The 20,348-nt window shown below is 46.9% G+C and overlaps 1 protein-coding gene across 3 annotated transcripts in view; it reads left to right on the top strand.

Moving 5' to 3' along the window:
- Positions 1-20,348, top strand: part of PTPN3 (protein tyrosine phosphatase non-receptor type 3) — a 146,019-nt gene that overhangs the window by 69,490 nt on the left and 56,181 nt on the right. Inside the window, exons 3-7 of one of the 3 annotated variants that reach the window (XM_040481921.1) lie at positions 3,149-3,256; positions 3,334-3,376; positions 5,944-6,022; positions 10,624-10,668; positions 14,308-14,360. In XM_040481921.1, the coding sequence (XP_040337855.1) occupies positions 3,149-3,256; positions 3,334-3,376; positions 5,944-6,022; positions 10,624-10,668; positions 14,308-14,360 (328 nt within the window). Of the gene's footprint in view, positions 1-3,146; positions 3,257-3,333; positions 3,377-5,943; positions 6,023-10,623; positions 10,669-14,307; positions 14,361-20,348 lie in introns of those variants that run through there. The other 2 variants (XM_040481923.1, XM_040481922.1) reach the window with 2 other exon arrangements.

Here is a 20,348-nt window from a genome sequence, read left to right as displayed (position 1 = left end):
GGCGAGGACTAAGGATATTATAACAGTCCAGGGGAGAGGAGGAGGAGGAGAGTTGGACAGGATGGTAGTGTGGAGGTGGCTAAGAATAAGCCAAGTCTGAAACTATTTTCAAGGCAGAGCCAGTGGGATTTGCTAATAGATGGAATTTGGGATGGGAAAGAGGCCCTCAAGGTGACTCTCAGGGTTGTCGGCCTGGGAAACTAGCAAGATGGAGTTGGGGTCGATAGAGATGGAAAAGGCTGTAAGAAGGGTAGGCTTGGGGGTGGAGATAACCAGTTCTGTCAAGGACGTGTTGAGTTTGAGGTGCCTGGTACTCGTCTACATAGAGATGGTGTCAGATCTACGAGGGAGAAGGTTAAGGGAAGCGTTAAGGCTGGGACGCAGATGTGGGGCTACAAAACGGGGTGAGGTCAGCTGGGAAGTGAGGACACAGAAGGTACGAACAAGGGTCCGTGTGGAAAGGTTTGAGAGACAAGAAATAGGCACTACAGGAGACAGGGACAGACTGTCCCAGGAAGGAGAAGGAGAGCAAGAGCCAGTGTCTGAGAATCCCAGGCCCGAACTCTTTCAAGGGGGAGTGAGGAGCCCTGTAAACAGGGATAAGGAAAGCGCCTGCCCAGAGCGATGATCCTAGAACATGTTCTGATGAACACGAACACCATTGTCCTTATCACACTGCTGCCATTGTTGCTTCCTCAAGCTTCCAGCAGTCCGGTCAAAGCTGACTCACATTGAACTTGAGTCTGAGGGCCTGGTGGCAGCTTAGAATCCCTGTCACTTTAGATCTTCTACTTGTAGGGAGCGTTGGCACCAACTCTTGAGCCCAGACCCCCTTATGGGCAGCAGCGGGCATCATCAGGAAGCTGGCCTATACATCACTTGTTCTTAGCCCATCCCAGGGAGCAAGCTGGTCACGGACAGTGACCTGGCATAGCAAAGATGGCCTCTGATGGAGTAGGGGACTGGGCTGGGAGGCTTGTTCTTTATAAATGTGCCCTTTATTATGTTTCAGTTCCTTTTGGGAACTGGGAAAGTTGGGGAAAATATACCAGAATGGGTGAGTTTTGCACTCTACAGGGGAGATGCAACATTGTGGGGACATGTAGCCTTTGGCAGCCAGCACACCATACTCAGGCAGGCAGACCGTCCATCAGCTGACAGCCTGGAGCCTCCCAGCACCTCTGTTTGCTCACGGCAAAGGGGATGCTAGTGATGACTTTGTGAACAGCCACAAAGATTCGAGATCATATATAAACAGTGCATGTCGTGTCATATCTGGCTCATTGTGGATATTTGATAGTTACTTATCTATTAAGTATAATATAAAATTCTATAAAAATTTTAACAAGGCGGGGCGCCTGGGTGGCTCAGTCGGTTAAGCGTCCAACTTCGGCTCAGGTCATGATCTCGCGGTTTGTGAGTTGGAGCCCTATGTCAGGCTCTGTGCTGACAGCTCAGAGCCTGGAGCCTACTTCAGATTCTGTGTCTCCCTCTCTCTCTGTTCTTCCCCTGCTCGCGCTCTGTCTCTCTAAAACAAAGATTAAAAAAAAATTTTTTTTTTTAATTAAGGGAAACCAAGGTCTTTGATGCACCAGGAGAGTATCTCCTAATTGAGGGGGACAGTATCTCATATTTTGCAATATGTGGACTGGGTGGGCCATCTTTTCCACACTGTCATGATTCCCTTGTGATGGAAGCGGTCCCGGGTAAAAGAGGCAGCAGGTGCAGGGCCCTCAGGCAGGAAGGGGGGAATGTGTGCAGGAAATGGGTGTGTCTCATGTTCCCACACTATGGCCAAACAATATAAGACCACACCAAAGAGGAGGCTGCAGGAGGGGGCCTGATGACTACCTAATTCTCCTCTGTGGTCAATTTCCAGGTGCATGATCTTCTCTCTAGCACTCAAAAAAGGAGCTGTCTTTTTGCTTGTTCTTTATAGTCTATTTCTGAGTCTCAGTGTCCTTAAGTCGAATGGTTTGGTTCAAAGGATTCCTGAGAAGTCTGCCTGTTGAAGGAGAATTTGCGATTTCCCAGAGGCACCATGCTGTCTCCCACCCCGGTGCCTTTGTGCCAGGCGCACTGTTTAAGATGCCTTCTGTTTAGGACGCCTGGGTGGCTCGGTCTGTTGAGCGTCCAACTTCGGCTCAGGTCATAATCTCACGGTTCATGAGTTCAAGCCCCACATCAGGCTCACTGCTGTCAGCGCAGAGCCCGCTTCAGGTCCTCCATCCCCCTCTCTCTGCCCCTCCCCCCCCAAATAAATAAAACATTAAAAAAGTTAATAAAAAAATTTTTTTTAATGTACTCAGCCCTGTCACCCTCCCAGACCCAGGTCAGGAGTTGCTTCCACTTGGCCCCAGGTTGAATTAACCATTCGTATCGTCCTCTGTGTGTTTTCTGTGCCCTGAGGGTGTCACGGCACTCGACAGCATTTGGCTCGCCATGTTACGGTCACTGCTTCTATGCCTGGCCTCTCTGGGACACTAACTGTGGCTCGGTCCCCATGCTCAGCACTGTGCCTGCTTCATAAACACCAAGTGGTGACAGTGGCTGAGTCCTGCCGTAGATGCAAAGTGCAGTTGAATGTCCCCACTGACTTCTCACTTCAGATGGCAGAGAGCAGAGTGGCAGATGATCCCCCAGGGTGACACACGCCAAGTCACTTTGAGGGCGTTTAGGATGGCATTTGCTTATTCTTAGCCATCTTCCTCATGCTGTTAGTAGTTTTCTTCCCTGTACACGCTTCCGTGGCTCCCGAGGGGTCAACAAAACTGATGTGGGATTAGCGTTTTGCCGTGGATAATCCATGGGTAGGTCATGGAGAGTTTACTCTCATCGTGATATCTGTGTTTCCCAATTCACACATCACTTGGGAATCTCTGCTAAGGGGAAGGAAGAAGTCGCAGACAATTTACTGTCTTAAATCATATTTATGTGGTTTTTCTTCGAGCCCTACTTCCCATGTGTACCATGTGACTTCTTAGCGTGACATTTATTAAAGCATTTCTTACTACAAGATACGAGTGTGCATAAAATCTCTAAATATTTTAACTCCTTTTTGCCTACAATAAAGATATTTAACCATTGGTTTTTCATTCATTTTAAAAATATGCCCACTAGACCTTTTGTTTTTTTTTTTTTTTCTTAGAAACAAGATACCGGTCAAGTTCTTCTGGATATGGCATACAACCACTTGGGTGTGACCGAAAAGGAATATTTTGGTTTGCAGCATGGCGATGATTCAGTAGACTCTCTTGTAAGTATCATCCCTTTAAGACGTCGCTGGATTTCTGTATGGTTTGGTTTTATATCTTATGTTTTCTTACCCAACAGAGATGGCTGGAATCAAGCAAGCCCATCAGGAAGCAGTTAAAAGGTGAGGCTGACCTTCTCATTTCAGTTGAACACTGGGTATTCGTGTATCACGGCCCGTTTCTCTCTTCCAATTATCCGTGTGCCTGTTAACATCTGGGACCCGGCTTCCAGGTGGTCCAGGTGATGTGAGTAAACTGTCTTCTCCGTGTTTGACTTCTGAGTGAGCAGAGATGCTTTCAGATCAGTCCTCACCAGCAGTGAGCAGGAAAGGTGAAAGAAGGCAGCCAAGAGCCCAGGAACCTACTTTCTTCTTACAAGGGAAGGGAGATGGCTTTTCTTAGCCCAGTGTGAGAGCCAGGGTGGGAAAGGCACGTGTGCATGCAAGCACATGCACGCACACACACACACATACACACCCCTCCTACTGGAGTCTGAGACATAGGTAGTCAATATAACATATAACATACTGCTCCTAAGCCCAGTGCTGTACATTAACTCCCATTTAGACGGGGTTTCACACCATGCCCCACCCCACCCTCCGCCCGGATCCGTCCTCAGCCTGGTTTCTAGCATCGCACTCTCTGTTCCCCTTTATGCACTTTATGCCCCAGACAAACCTGGCTGACCTCCCAGGCTGCACACATTCCTCTGTACCTTCCCTCAGTCTGTTCCCTCTGTTGGGATTGCTTTTCCCTCTTCTCTATATCCAAATCTTGCTGTTCTTCAAAGCCACTCAGACTCTATCCCTACTTCTACTAGAAGCCATGACCCCTCCCCCCCCCCCACCCTCCCTTCATGTGTCATTATCTGCTTTGCTCCTCGGAGCACTGTCCTTCATCTCCCAGTCGCCTGCCTTAATCTTCCTTGGAAACTGCCAGCTCCTTCAGGTCAGGGCCCCTGCCATACCTTCTCTGCATTCCTCACAATGCACCCGCTCCCCAGGAGGTGGCCAGTGAATGGCTGAGGGGTGAACGGCAGGTGGATTTTTACACATAAGTGTGCACACACGTATGCCACCTCCCCCCACTCGCCCAAGCACCCACACGGGAAGGAGTAGAGACAAGGAACCATGGCCAGGATCCCACTGCTGCTGTCCCCTGGAGCATGGGCCTCCAAGTCCTGACCTCCCTCAGCATTCAGAACTGCTCACAGGGAGCCACAGAGCCGTTGTGCAGATACATGCCTGCCCCCATTTGAAGTCTCAGAGCAGTGAGTCCACACAGGCATGAATACATTCCCTCGTCGTTCATTCCCTCACTAACTCATTCATTCGGGAAGTGTATCCTGAGCTCAGATTTTGGCAAGGCACTGGGCTAAGCTCTGAGAATCCGGTCCAAATCAGATTTGGACCTGCCCTCAAGGAGCTCACAGCCAAGCATGGGGATATGGACACCAGGAGAGTGAGGGTTCTAGGATAGTTCTGAGCACGTGATAGGACACTCTGGGTGCACAAAGGCATCCTGAGACACACATTGACAAGGTCTGGTGGGAAGGAGCTGAGAGGATGTCCCAAGGCATGGGAACACTTAGCTGTCCCCTGATGTGCAGGTGGTCAGCCTGTACCAAGTTACAGCGTCACCCACTGGTCCCTGGGCACACATGCAAAGGTGCATTCGTAGGTGCACACACACTGCTTGAGTCTTTGACACAGGAGAGAGACTGACAGAAAGAACTAAAGAGAGGGGAGGTAGAACCCCAGATGAACTGAGGTCGACAAGTCTGTAAGAGGAGCAGGGTAGAGAAGGCTTGAGTTTCTGAAGCAGGAAAGTGCCGAGCACATAGATAGGGCCAGCGAACATTTACTGAGTAACGGAGAGGGGTGCAGCCGACCTGAAGGAGAGCACGGAGCTTAGCAACACAATCTCCTCTTCCCTTTTGCCATATCTAGCAAAAGAAATGGGCTAATTTTATCTCTGCAAGCAAATCGATTCTTGGTATTATTGCATAAAGCCGTATTTGAGTATGGTAATTAATTGCATAATAATGTTTGCTAGTATGTTCGTCACTTTGGGAATTTACTTTGCGTTAAAAAGCATGAACTGTTGTCCAATATAAACGTGACTGAGAGGTGGCATAGCAGAATCAAAAACCTCAGTGCTACCGTTCTGGTACTGTCATCAGCTGTGTGACCCAAGGCAAGTCTCTGTGCCTGTTGGCCCGTCTGCAAAAACAGTGCCATCAACACCAGCCGAGCCTACTCAGAGTTAAGGCGGTGTTTCAATTCAAGAATATACCTGAAAATGTTTGGGAAAAGTATAAAGTCGCTATATATGTGAGGTTATTTCTTTGTGAATCTTGTATAATCTGTTGATGTCAGGAATTTTTAAAATTCCTGATCTAGATAATGGAGTGCATTGTTTGAACACAGCTCTAAGTTAAACCTGTATTAGGTGGTAATACCTCATTCTGTGCTCATATTGCAGATTATTCTACTTTTTGCAGACTTGGAGATTTCTAAATAGTCACTTAACCTGTGCACTCCTTGTTCAAAATTAGTCCTTGTATCGATGGAAAAAGGCAGTGGTCTAGTGAAAAAAAAAAATGCATCACTTAATGGGAGAGTAGCAGCTTACCTGCATTGACTTTTTTAAAGGGAAAACTTAAATTTGTTTTTGAAAAATGTTGTAGGAGGTTTCCCCTGTACTCTGCATTTTCGAGTAAGATTTTTTATACCTGATCCCAACACACTGCAGCAAGAACAAACCAGGTAATCACTTTTTTTTTTTAAGTTTCCTTTCTAGTCTATAAAAATGAGTAACCACTAAGAATGTACGCGTTATTTTATCACTGTGGCCATACACTTCATTTGGGTAGAACCACACCAGTGGTTCCCATCCAGGTAAAAATCGGAGGGGTACATACTGAACTTTTCATCAGCTGATTAGTTCTCTGTCTTGGACCTACTTACGTCCTTACTTGGTGCAATTCCCAATATACTCCCTTCCACCTCCTCCCGCCTCCCCTGCTGCTCCAGCCTCTCCTGCCTGTTGAGAGTGAAGTGCCCAAAGCAAGCAAAGTCATCCGTTCTCTAACGCAGGCAGGGTTTGGAAGACCATTGTGTGAAACGGTCATCCCCAGATCAAATAGCCCCGTGTCTCTGCTAGACTAGAACCGAGGCCCTTTAGGATAACGAGGTGTCTAAACTAAGCATTCTCTGCCACATCCCTAGTTGGTAAGAGACAGAAAGCTATGCAAGCCGGACCAGCTTCTCTCCTGAGTGAATCAGGGTGCGCAGGCAAAATGTGAACCAGATAAGGGAAAGAGAGCCCAGATAGGATTGTTTACCCCTCAGGGCTTGGCGTAGGGCCTGGCTCTTGTTTTGTACTGGCACGTGGGGTTTCTGGGTGGGGAACAGTGTTTGGAATGGAGGGGGTGGACACAGGAAGGTTGTTGCTGTTTGAACAGTGACCCTGCCTCTACTTCTCCTCCCCCATGGCAACGTTGAGCCCTTTTATTATCGATCTGTTTATTTTTCATAGGGAGGGAAATTTCCAGAGTGTTTCCTCTACCAGAAAAAATAAAATAAAAGTGGATATTAGGAATATTGACTCCTATTCTGTGTTCATTGTTCCCATGAGACCAACACCAACAAGGTGACATCAACTCAGGCATTGAGTACTATGTTTTGTTTTGTTTTGTTTTGCTTTTGAAGGTAACCACATGATGACATTTTAACTTTTAATGTGTTTAAAGGGTAAATATTAGTCTGTTATTCTGTTTTGCTTTCTTTGTGCACCTCTTCCCTCTAGGTAGCAGCCATTGGAGATTTGACTATGTTTACTGTTAAATTAAATTTTACGCCAGAGTAAGAGATGCCCAGCACCGGTCATTGGATAACCATGGGAAGTTCACATGGTGCTCTGAGTTTTCCCCATAATGGCTCCTAATGCTGGTGGACTGAGGGGGGTGTAGCAGATCGGTTCATGAGCTGGCGGACACAGAGGGGTGACATAATCTATAGGAAAATGAGTTTGAAATGACCCTACCAAGGTCCACCCCACCCCCCCGCCGACCGTTACTAAATATCAAGTTCTGTTCAAAGGATGCTTTAAAAATGTTACGATGGATTATATATGTATATGCATACATGTGTGTGGTTTTTTAACCAGTTGGTTTTTAAATCACAACCACACAGCAAAAATGTATTTTGCTTCGCAATGCAGTACAGATATATATTACCGAAGCAAGTGTTTAATAAAACAATACCAAGTGCAGATAGTTTTCTATTCTCTATTTCCTTCTTTTTAAAATGCCCATTGTGACCTGTTAAATTTATGACCAACTGATACCCTCTAACCCCAAGTGAGAACTGCACTACCTAACCTAGTAATTGTCACTCATTGTCCTACCTGCCCCCATGTGATGCTAGAGCTACGGGGGTGTGGTGGCCGCGGGCATGGTAGCGTTCTCCAAAGACCTTGAGTGAAGGGATGACTAGGGCTGGCCTAACCCAAGAGTCTCTTTCTCCAGTGCCCCTCTTGGGGATTGGGCGTCTACTGCCATACCCCACAGGAGAGAGGCTCACTCCCTCTGGGTGCCAACAGAATCTTCCTGCTGAACCTGACATTTGACGGGATGGAAGGAGGACTTGGGGGGAGACAGGTTGCCTTGAGATCTGTAAGGGATGAGGGGAATTAGACATGCTTGGTGGTAGCATAATGGCCAGCGGGCAGAGCATCCAGAGAGGCAGATTTTGGCACAAAATGAGTAATAGACTAATTTTCGTTCTTACCTGAGCCCAGGATAAAATTTGATTTGTTTGTGTCCCTCATACAGTTCACTGCTTTAGGACTGACACCTGACTGTATGCACCCCACCTCCCATCTTAAGATGGGTGGTATCCCCAGTGTGGAATGGAGTGTAGCTGTCACCTCCTGGGATTTGGGGCACCAGATTTCAATGTAACAGGAGCCACAGTAGCAGCCACCCACATGGCGCCTATAGAGCTGGTGGGCAGCCAGGACTGCCAGATCTTTTCCTTATGCTGAGCCAGACGTCCACCATTAATTCACATGTCTTTTTTTTTTTTTTAACTTAGAGTTTCGCCTATATTCCTGACACACAGTATTCTATTAAGCCTCAGCTCTGTAGCCTATCCAAAAATAAATCCTTCTTAAAGACATTTAGCCTTCAAGCATCGGAGAAAGTGGTATTTGTTGTTTTCTGGGGTTTTTTTTTTTTTCCTAAAATTCTGGGCTGGGAGGCATCTGTTGCCCTTTTTGTGAAGTTGAGGTCATGGTCACTCTAGGAGTGACCTTTACATTTCTGAAGTCAGGTGTGCCAACTGTGTGGTTTTCTTTTATTCTACTTGTTAAACATCTCCTTGATCGTGAGCCTCCACAGCTGCTGTTCCTGATAAATTTAGGTCACCCTACACAGAATTTCATTTACTGGTAGCTTTGAAATGAGGCTCCTTCAGGATTCCCAGGAGACCCCCCAAACTTTGGTCCTCCTTCCACTATTACAGCCTCTTTGTACAATGTCATGAGATTGACTCAGACACTTTGCCGACTATGTGATAACGTAGCACTTGATGAATGGTGATCTCCAGGTTCATGTTCATTTCCCTCCCTAGGAAGAATCACCGATCAGCTGGGCTTGCCCCTGGAGGGCCAGATTTACCATAGGATTATCCAGCATTCTCTCCCTTCTCTGCTTTCTCTCAGTAGCACTGTAGGAGAGAACACTTAATTCTGGTTGAATGTCAGCTTAGATAAACATAGGAACAAACTAGAAAGGACTGATGATGTTCTCGTAGGTGAAAAAGATGGTCTCCAATACAAAATAAGCATGAATCAGCACACGTATGCTACCCCGTTTCTCAGTGCTGGTCTTCAACACAGGAAGGGTAGTTGATAACTATAGGCAACATAATAATATATATCAGAGCTAGGAAACTGACCCTAAGCCTGTAGTCACTAGATGCATAAGAAATTTGTAGCATACTCAGGTTTTTCATAGTATGACGGTCCAGATTAAAATCAGATCTAACTGACCCCACATAACCTATCTGAATGTCTGTTTCCTCAAAAATAGGAGGTGGCAGTGCCTCCTTCTGAGCTGTACGAGGCTGAAATAAGGCAAGCCATTATGAAGTTCCCTGCATCCGGCCCAGAACTGTGCAGAGAGGGGGTTGTAATGCCACATGACATATTCATGTCCCAGAACACCAGCGCCTTGACCTTTTGAACATATAAATTTGAAGGCATCATGAGACCCGATGTGTTTTAAATTGCCCAAATCATCACTCCCCTGCCCTGGGACACTTCTGCTGTATCTGTATTATATTTCAAGAAGTTTCCCTTTTGTCCTCTTGGCCAGACACTGGAATGTCTATCCCATTTGAACCCGGGCTTTAAAAAAGAGTGGGAGCTAGCAGCCGAGTGTCACATGTATGCCGCATCCCTAAATATAAAGTTTTCCGTATCCCTTCGTGGCCCGAGCAGTGCTCTCACTGGTGTCTGCTCCCCACTCCCTGGATGGTGGGCAGACTTGCAGGGTGAGGGGCCTGCCCTGGGTTACCGAGCTCTGCCCACAAGTCACGTGTTGGGTTCTGAAGTGCCGTTCCTGGTGGCTCACAGACCAGTGCCTAATTCAGCTCGGAGGTCCTGGCAGCGGGTAGCTGATTGATGCTTATGCTTTTGCTCAAGCACCCACGGTTCCCGGGACACAGGAAAAAACTCAGCTGGGTATTTGCACCCCAGCCAAGGAGGTGTCCTCACAGACCCACCTCCTCTCTGCCGCTTCACGCAGAGGGAACGTGGGTGTGTTGTGAAACGCGGTTCCCCAGTGCATGGGGGCTGCCTGTGCAGAATGCTCGTGGGTCCTGGTGCTCTCGGATGCCCCCGAGTTTACGGGGGTGGGGGTGTCTGCTGGCAACAGTCCTGGCTGATGACTGCCTCCAGCCTTTCCGTCCCTGCTTAGCCATCCCTGGGACAGCATGTGCTGGCATGAGGCTGGCTGGAAGTCAGACAGCCACAGGAGCCGTTGTTCCTGAAGGGGCAGCTTTGCGGTGGACAACCTAGCCCCCGATACTTCAGACAGAACCGTGTTTTGGGGCACCTGGGTGGCTCAGTTAAGCATCTGACACTTGATCTCAACTCCGATCTTGATCTCAGAGTCATGAGTACAAGCCCTGTACCGGGCGTGAAACCTGCTTAAAAAAAAAAAATTTTTTTTTTTAAATGCGTTTTTATGTATTTTGTTTTCCGAATGTACAGATCTTGTCCTTGACTCGTCGCCTTTTTTGTGTGTGCGCTTGCTTCAGTTTGAGTGTTCTGAATTAATAATAAAAAAATTGTTTCGTAGGCATTTGTATTTCTTACAACTGAAGATGGATATTTGTGAAGGAAGGTAATGAGAATTTCACATTCTTCTTTTCCTGTCAGTTGCCAGACACTAAAATTCCTGGTTTCAGTCTAATGAGCGTGCATTTCTGGTAACAGTATTAAATGTAGACAAAGGATGGATGTTGACAGCAGCATCCGGCATGACTTTATGGCCTGGACGTCTGGTTTTAACCCGGTCTCGATTTGGAGAAGTGGAGGATGGATAAACATCATTTCATGTGTCGATTTTATTAGAAAAGGTACAGTTATCTTTCTGGTAAAGACCTGAGAAATTTTAAAGGGAGGGAGAGACCCAGAATGTGAGACGGGCTTCATTGAGGAAGGCAGATCAGGCCTCATTTAGGTCTACTTGCAAGCTCCTTAGTACCTATCATGACTCATTTTCTCACTGGGAGACTTTGTGCTAGAAGGCGTGAGCATCTGCCTATGATTCAGCACGTCTTGTGTGTCAGGACCATCTCCGTGGCCAGAAGTGTGTGAAATGGTCCAAGAAGGGGAAAGAAAGGCCAAGCCAGTGGTCCCTAGCTGCCTTCTCCGAATGCTGACTTTTCCTTGACTTAAGGGAGAAACTGTAGCCGATGAACTGGTAGAAAGAGTCACAGCTTATTCCCATCCTCCTCATTCTGTCTTTCCCCCTGCCAGTTCAACTGAGGTCATCAGAAGCCCCTGGAGGGAGCCCACTGTGTGGTTAGGGGCAGTGAGGCAGGAGCCCAGGAGGCGATTAGGACCAGTATGGGCTCTGGAGACCACAGTAGCCATGAGGTTTAATGGGGAGCAGTACGGGCTGGGAGTCTTTGCCCTGCCACAAGCCCATTGTCCCAGCTGAAAACCACATTTGGGGAGGGGAGGGGGCGGGACGCCTGGGTGGCTCAGTTTGTTGGGCATCCGACCTCAGCTCAGGTCATGATCTTACAGTTCTTGGGTTTGAGCCCTGTGTCAGGCTCTGTGCAGACAGCTCAGAGCCTGCAGCCTGCTTTGGATTCTGTCTCCTTCTCTCTCCGCTCCTCCCCCGCCCATTCTCATTCTCATTCTCTCTCTCTCTCAAAAATAGATAAAACATCAAAAAAATGAAAAAAAAAAAAAGAAAAGAAAGCCACATGTTGGGGACTTACAGGAGAGTAGAGAAAGGAGGTCCTTCTTGTCAAACCTAGACAGGCATCTTGTGTCCAGCAGGCAAAGAGCTGTTGGAGGTTTTTAAGCAGGAGGTCTGTGGCCAGAGCAGCATCGACAAAGATAGTGCCGGAACACGTAAGAGAAGGCTGGAAGAGGCTGGGGGGCTTCATCTAGATGGAAGGGAGATTTTCAGGCATGGCCCTGAAGATCTGGGGGACGGGCTTGGGGGAGGAACATTTAGAAACAAGATACATGTTGAATTCTGGATTGCCAGAACCTGATGACTCTCCAGAGCTCCTACAATTAGAAAATTTTTTTTAATTTAGCTCATTCTCCCACTCAGAGGAGGGAAGAATCCCTTCCCTAGCACAGCTGCAGTCCTTGGGGCCTCTGCTTAAGCACCCCCAGAAATGAGCTCCCCCTTTCATGGGGCAGCCTTCTTACATGTCAGGATGACTCCAGGTTGAAATCACCCACTCCTCTCTTGGGTCCTGGCCGCCCTCGACAGCAGTAACAACTTGTCTCTCTCTTCTGTGCACTCATTTCTTTTCTCCACAACTATTTCACCAACCACCTGTTGTGTGATGGGCTCTCTACTGTGCTGGTCAAATAAGGCAAGGCCCTGCCCCCTCAGGAGCTCTCAGATGAGCCCTCCACATAGTAAAATTGGCAGTCTTCATTTTTTCTTCTCCAAACACAATACCCCTCGTTAGTTTTGTGTGAAACCTGTTGGGGGCCACATTGTCTTCAATCCCTGGCATTCCTTGTCAGGCCTCTTGGTGGCCTCTACCACCTCTCTGAGGAGAGGGCCTCCTGCTACCAAACACTTCCTGGGTGTGTCAGGGTGGGCGTGGCCATTTGTAGCCATGGATCTTGTGACAGACTTGATGGATCTAATTAGCCCTGACTCCTGGGTGCCCTGATTTGTTTGAACTGTGTGGTTGGCAGTTCCCAAGGCATTCTCTCTTTCCAGCTGAGATAAATGACCTTGTCCATCAGATAGACACCCTAAAACCTGGAGGGAAAGAAAGGAGTCTGTCTAAGGGCACGTGGCATGTTAGTGGCCACCTTGAGTGACCTTGAAGGCTTTTGGTATTCTTTAGTTTGTATTTATACTGTTCTTTGGAAATGTTCTTTTCTGACTTATTCATAGGATTGTTCCTTCCATCTATTTTGAACCTCCTTAGCCCGTCTCTTCAGCTGTACCCCACGTCCCATTCACCCTGCTCTGCCGCTAGCAGGGACACTGACTTAGGTTTCATTGAAGCCCATCTTGGTAGGAGAGCGAGTGACTGGTGTTTGTGCTCCCCACGGGCTATCTGGGTCTCCAGATGAACAAACAGATGGTGAATATGCCTGGGCGTATCTCCATACTTGGAGAGATTACTTAGAAGTTCTAGCAGGGAACACGTGGTAACTTGAGGAAAGTTGGGGACCCCTCCAATTGGGAAGGCTACCTTCTTGTGCAGCTTCAGGACTAGCACATAGCACAGCAGATGGGAAGGGGAACCCTGGGCTGTCAACCTGATTAGTCAGAGAGACGGGGGTGACTCACATCTTGGGAATCTCATGAGCTGCCATGGAAACAGTACTTTTTCTCCACTTCCCCTGGGGCTTCGGGAAGAATGCTCTTAAAATCTGTACCTCCCCACCCTGTAAGACTTCATTTCTGCTGCTTCTACTCAGCCCCTCCTCAGTGCATTTCTCCACCTGGCAGAGATCCCTGGCCCAGGTCTGCTGGCCGAGCTCCTAGGCAGATGGTATAGTTCATGGTTGAACGGAGAAAAGGGAGCAACCAGAGGATTCAAAGGATGACTAAGCCAGAGATGATGTTATTGACAGAAATGGGGTGTTTGGAGGGTAGTGAGCCTGAGAGGAAGGGAGACCAAGTCTAGCAGCCAGTCCATGGGTTTCTAGCGAGTGGCAGGCAAACTGGGAGGTGGACAGAACATTCCGTATAGATCGGAAGCTTCAGGAGGGTAAATAGATTTAGGAATCTTAACTAACTGTTAAGTAATTTAGAACTCACAGGAGTTTTAAAATTTTAAGATCCTTTTCTATTTTTCCCACCTAAGAGGATGTCACCTTTCTAGAGAGCGGGTAATCAAGAATCATGGAGTCAACAGAAGTCAGATTTAGTTAGAAAGCCCTACAGAAAGTCTCACGTCTTTACTAGAAAGATATGAAGGCTGCCCAATGATCTAAGAGTATGATTTTCTCACTTTTCCTCTTCGTAATATGAGCCTGATCTTTCTTGATCAACCAGAACCTTGGCCACCATTAGGCCTTTAGCTTCATGGTATTTGTATTACTGTGTATTATTTTAAACACAACAAAGTTCTCCTTTAATTTTAAATCTTTAGCGTTACATTTATCTTTACTATTTGAGTTGCATCCTAAAATTGTCTTTGTTATGATTCAAGATGTTGTTTAATGGTTAATGCAAGAAAGAAGATAGGTGTTACCCATGATGGACGTTTCAGGATGTTGTTGGCTCTGTGACCTCACTAATGTGTTTTTCTCCTGACAGGTTAACCTGCCCTCTTAACTCAGCGGTGGTTCTAGCATCCTATGCAGTGCAATGTAAGTCACCGAGGGAGCATTTCACAGCTGGACAAGACTATTCTGACTGATGTCTTAAGAAAGTCACTGCCCTTTCCTGTTTGACCAGGTCTCTTACCCTCTTCCCAGGAATCCTGTTGGGCAAGCTTCTCTCTGGTTGTCTGGAGAGTCCCACTGTCATCCTGACTGACACTGTCCACCCACACAGGGATGTTGGTCAAGGAGAGTGGTGAAGGGGGAAAGAGTGGATGAGCCCATACAACAGAAGTCACCTATCACACATTGTATTAACCAGACCCTCACATATTGTGTCTCATAACAAACCCCAGTGGGGCAGATATTTCTACCAGTCACCGCTTATAGACATGGAAACCAAATCCCATGGTTAAGAAATTTCGTGGAGACCACTCCTGCTACTTGCTTGGGATCTAAGGAACTTATTTTTAATTTTTTTTTTTTTTTTAATGTCTATTCATTCTTGACAGAGACAGAGCATGAGCAGGGGAGGGGCAGAGAGAGAGGGAGACACAGAATCCGAAGCACAGAACCCAACGCAGGCCCTGAATTCACAGACTACGAGATCATGACCTGAGCCGAAGTCGGATGCTCAACCGACTGAGCCACCCAGGCGCCCCATATTTTTAGAGTTTCAGTAGAGCTAATGGGTTTTTTATTGCCCTATAGCAGCAGTGTCCAGTAGAAATATAATGTGAGCCACATATGTAATTTTCAGTTTTCTAGTACCCATTATTAAAAAAGGAAAATGAAACAGATGAGTATAGTTTTAATATTTTAATTAATCCAGCATATCCCAAATACTATCATTTTAATATATAATCAATGAAAAAAATTAACAAGATATTTTACATTTTTTTAATATGGAGTCTTCAAAAACCAGTCCAGATTTTATACTTTAAGCACATCTCAATTTCAAGTGTTCAGTAACCACATGTTGCTAGTGGCTGCCACATTGGATAGAAAGTCCATATGGAATTTTCAGTCAAGGCCTGTTTAAGAATTCATTTATTCAGTGAAACTTTGTTGCGCATATATTCCACATCAGGCCCTGTGGTAGACGCGGGGTATGCATGGTGAAAAGGGGGCCTAGCCAGATGGAAGGCAAGGTATCACTTCATAGTTAGCCGGTGGTGCCAGAGCAGTATGCTAATGTAGAGGTCAGACAGAGGTGCGTGGTATGTAAGAAGGCTCCTCTACCTTTCTATAAGCCCCACAGCATCTTGGCCTATAACCCTCTTAAGCTGACTGTAGGGTAGGGAGTTAAGAGAGCAAGATGGTCAGGTCTCTGAGCAGGTGCTGGCTGAACTACTCGCTCTACTTTGGTCTCAGAGGCAAAATAGCAAGAGAAGGCTGACAGGGACTCCTGAGGTGGCCTTAAGTCTGTCCACTCCCCTGGCTGCAAGGAACAGAAATAGGAGAGGGGAAGAGCAAGGTGGCTGAGCCCACAGCTTATCTGCCCACCTGCGGGATACCAGGAAGTGGAAGACAGACCTTTAACAATGACCCTACTCACTAGTAAGGTCAGGTCCAGTCTCAGTCTCCCCAGATAGCCGGCATCTCCTTCTCCAATGGGAAACCAAGAAGAGGCTGCACAGTGACAGGCCTGGGTAGATTTGAAATTTCCCCTCTCCCTACAACACAGCTGGAACAGACCCGGCCGTGTTGTATCCAGATGGGAAATGGCATGGCCACCAGTCAGCCTGTGTCCTTACTGGTCTCTAGACCTCATGGACTCCATCTCTGCCAGGCTGATCAGCTGAAGAGACCAGCTTTGCTACATCCCGGAGTGAGTTTGGTGTTCGCAGCTGGAGCTTTGAGGGGCAGGAACACTAGGAAGGACATAGTCAAACTAAATTTAGATCCTGGCTTCTCCACTTGCCACTAATGTGGTATTACCTCCCTGAATTCCCGGGGTTTTTTTTCTGTAAAACAGAGGTGATGGTGGTGATTATAACTCAAAATTGACTGTTTGAGTCAAATCATACATGTAAGGAAATGTATAACTAGAAACTTTACAGCCGGACCCTTGCTGGTAACTGAGTCAATGAGCACGTTCCTGGAGCCATGTTGCCTGGGCTTGGGCTCTTCCACTAATACATCATGACCCTGAGCCTCTCCAGGCCTTCGTGTCTTCATCTGTGAAGTGGTGATAACTGTGTTTACTTCCTAGGGTTGTAGTGAGGATGGAATGAGTTATTATACGGAAAGCTCTCAGGATAGCGCCTGCCGCGTGGCAAGTGCTCACTTGCGCTCTGTTTTCATGTCTGCCCAGAAGAAAACTTTCTGAAGAACTGCCTTTTGTAAACAATAAACTCTATTTAGAGTAAAATTTAAGAACCAAATACGAAAATCCTATTCTAAGTCAGGTTCTCCCCTCTGCAAACAAGTGATAGAACTGGGCTAAAGGAAGTTATTAGCATCGAGAAAGCAGAAACTAGTTTCCGTGGAAATATTACCATGACTCTCATGCTTAATGAAATCATGCGTTGTCAGACAAGCAGTTTTAAGTATAAGCTCTTTATTCCTTCACTCTCAGGAAGTACATATATGTTCTTCCTGATACTTCTGTGCATGCATTTCTCTAAGATTAATTCTTGGATAGGGTACTGCTAGATGTCTAATTTTTATCTACTACATTTCACTAAATTGTCCTGGCAGGGGTGTGTCATATGAAGATAAGCCCCACTAGTGACAAGCAAACCAAAATCAGATTTTCTTACTAGATAAAAAGTAATGTAGGTAAATACTGGAAAATATTTTTTTTAATGTTTATTTTTGAGAGAGAGACACACACACACACACACACACACACACACACACACACACACAGCATGAGTGGGGGAGGGGCAGAGAGAGAAGGAGACACAGAATCTGAAGCAGGCTCCAGAATCCCAGCTATCAGCACAGAGCCCGATGCAGGGCTTGAACTCAAGATGGACTGTGAAGACTGTGAGATCATGACCTGAGCCAAAGTCGGACGCTTAACTGACCAAGCCACCCAGGCGCCCCCAATACCTGAAAAGATTTTATAGGTTGCTGGTGGCCTCAAGTATTTAGGAGGCTCAAAGAATAAAGTTCTTAGAAATACGTATTCATTCCATAATGTCCCTTGACCTCTGTCATGTGCAGGTTCTGTACCAGTCTTAGGGTGCACAGACAGAGCATGGCCTCTCTCTGGAGTCCCCTGCCTGCTGGGGAGGCACAGGTGGGCCGGCTGATGGTGACAGTGAGGGTGAGCACAGAGGATGCACTCCATTCTTGCATGGGGGAGAAGGAAGCGAGTCCAGAAAAGCTTCTTAGTGATGACCCCTGAGAAGAGCCTCCAAGATTAAGCTGGTGTTGGATGAATAACATGTAAGGGGCTTGTTTACATTACATAAAGGACTTTCCCAACAGAATAGTTTGACAGCTGGAAATGCCGCACATTTGAGTGTCTGGAATATACTCTCTGTTTCCTGCACAATATAAAATTTTAGCCAGAAGAATGCATGGAACTTAAGACAATGTACTTCCCACATAAACACTCATTTCCTTATCTTCCTGCTATAATTAGCTTGTGCATGTGTTGCTTCCCCACGAATAGGAAAGTGTATTGCTCTGGAGGTTAGGGTGTGTGGTATAGTAAGTAGATGAAGGTTATGGACTGTGGTCAAAGTCTAGGCTCCAAGTTACCAGCTGAGCAGTGTGGGCAGGTCCCTTCCTTGAGTCGCCCTTCCCTTAACCGTTTCATAGGGACAAAAGCAATGTCTGTCGCTGGGTTGTCATGAGCGCTTTGAAATCAACAGGGGAACCTCTCTGTGCTTGGCCAAGTGTTTGCAGAGGACTATTTAACTTTGTTTCCCTCTAGTGGTGAACACAAAACTTTGCACGGAGTAGCCAACTAAGATTCCAAGGGAAAACCACCCTACAGGGAGATTCCTCCTAGGCCTTTTGTTAAGTTCAGACATTTGTCAGTGACTTGACTAAAGATGACCTTGCTGTTCATTTTTGCAGAAGGGCCCAGGGGTTGGGATTTATCAGCTAAAACAGATGACCAAATCAAGGTCCAAGAGGCTCACCATGAGCAAATGAAACCAATAGAGTAAAATTTAATCGGACTCTGCCTTGAGGCTTAGGAAAATCCCTTTGCAGCATTTGGCTGCCCTCTGGGGACATAACCCCTGTCCTCAGCAAATGGCGAGCAGCAGCTTGGACCTGGCAGGCAGGCTGGTGGGAATGGTAGGAGCATAAGCTGGGGGGCATGGATCACCTGGGTTCTGGTCTTAACTGCTGGAAGTGGCTTCTGTGATATGGGAAGTCCCTTATCTCTGGATCATAGTTTCTTCTCTCTTTTTTTTTTTTTTTCTCTTTCTTTTTTTAGTTTCTTCCCTTTTAAAATGAATTTATACAAGATAATTTTAAGACTTTCTCATGCTGTCCTCATTGGGGGCTCTGTGTCAGGGCATCTAAATTATTTCCTATAAACACATGGTTCTATACTTCACAATGTACCAACTCACCTATACACCACACTTGTGCTTACATAATCCAGCCTTGACATTGCAGTCCATAGCTTAGCTGCATTTGGCTGGCCTTAACAGCCTATGGTCTACCCTTGACCAAGTCTGTGTGCATAGATCACTTGGCTTTTTAGGCCCTCTTCCCCTTCCAAAACTGAACTTTGTAGTAGCCTTTGTTTCAGTTAGTTCTGAGCACTGCGTCCCTGAGCACCTACTGGGTGCCATGCATAGGTGCTAGGCCCCAGGGATGAGTCTGCCTCACTCCCAGCCCTCAGGGAAGAGTGTAAGGAGGAAACAGATCCCTTCATTATGGTGTGGATCTCAAAGAGCAGCTCTTGGGTGTGGTGGCAGTTGAGGGTGAGCAGGGCCAAACGGACATAAAGAAATATGTGCTTGCATCTAGCCTCTCCTCTTTGTGATGAATTCCCCTAAGCAGCTCCCCGGCTCATCTCCTTCCCTCCTGAGATTGGCCATGAAGTATCACAATAGCTTCTCCCGGTCCCCATCCTCGTGTCACAGAAGGAGCTGTTTGATTTAGAACTCTGTGTTGAGTGGGCGCTGTGCAATGCTAGCCCTCAGAAGCCGCCTAGCGTTGAAGCCAACTGTGAGAAGAATTCATTGAAACCTTTGGAAAGATCAAGGTTAATATTTTTAAGAAAAAGATGAAAGTGTCCCATTAACAAAATGAAATACTATTAGAACGCCTGGGTGGCTCAGTCGGTTAAGGGGTTCAGCGCCGGACTTCGGCTCAGGTCATGATCTCAACAGTTTGTGGGTTTGGGCCCCGCGTCGGGTGCTGTGCTAACCACTCAAAGCCTGGAGCCTGCTTCAGATTCTGGGTTTCCCTCTTTCTCTCTACCCCTCCCCTGCTCACACTCTGTCTCTGTTTCAAAAATAAATAAACACAAAATTTTTTTTTCAATAAAAAAAAAGAGAAAATGAAATACTAGAGTAATTGCCCATCAGAACTAGAACTTGTTTTTCTCCTGTTTTTATAAAGATGGAAAAACTGAATCTTCGTGAAGGGAGGCAGGTGTCCGTGTGTCCCACAGGCAAGATCCTTAGGTGCCCCACCCAGGGTCTTTTTCCCAGTCTCCTCAACAGTCCAGACACCCAAATGGTTTGAATCCCCAGGGCAGCCATGTACAACTCTCAGGAATATCTATTACACAGTAGATGTCAGTGAGTCACGTTTGTAGAATGGCAGTCAAGGATCTTGAGGGAGAGGCGCCGCTTAGACCAGGGATGGATCTGGGAACCCCTCTGTAAGGCCCTCTTCCTACCCCCTCTGCAATTGCAGGTCTCCAGTGTTTCCCTGACTCCCCCAAGAATGTGCCTTCTGCCCCAGAATTCTGCCCTCACCTTGCCAGGGCCCGTCAGCCCCACCCACTCCCAGCCCTCATGCCACCCCCCACTGTGCCTCCGAACACATCCTGGTTCCATTTCTTCCACCACTTTTCCAAATTCCGGGGACCTGGTCAAGGTGCAGACC

Source organism: Herpailurus yagouaroundi, unplaced genomic scaffold, assembly GCF_014898765.1.
Source record: "Herpailurus yagouaroundi ecotype Mexico unplaced genomic scaffold, PumYag 160, whole genome shotgun sequence".
In the NCBI taxonomy this organism is placed as follows: domain Eukaryota; kingdom Metazoa; phylum Chordata; class Mammalia; order Carnivora; family Felidae; genus Herpailurus; species Herpailurus yagouaroundi.
Note: the sequence above shows the minus strand (reverse complement) of the source record. Positions and strands in the feature narration are given on the sequence as shown.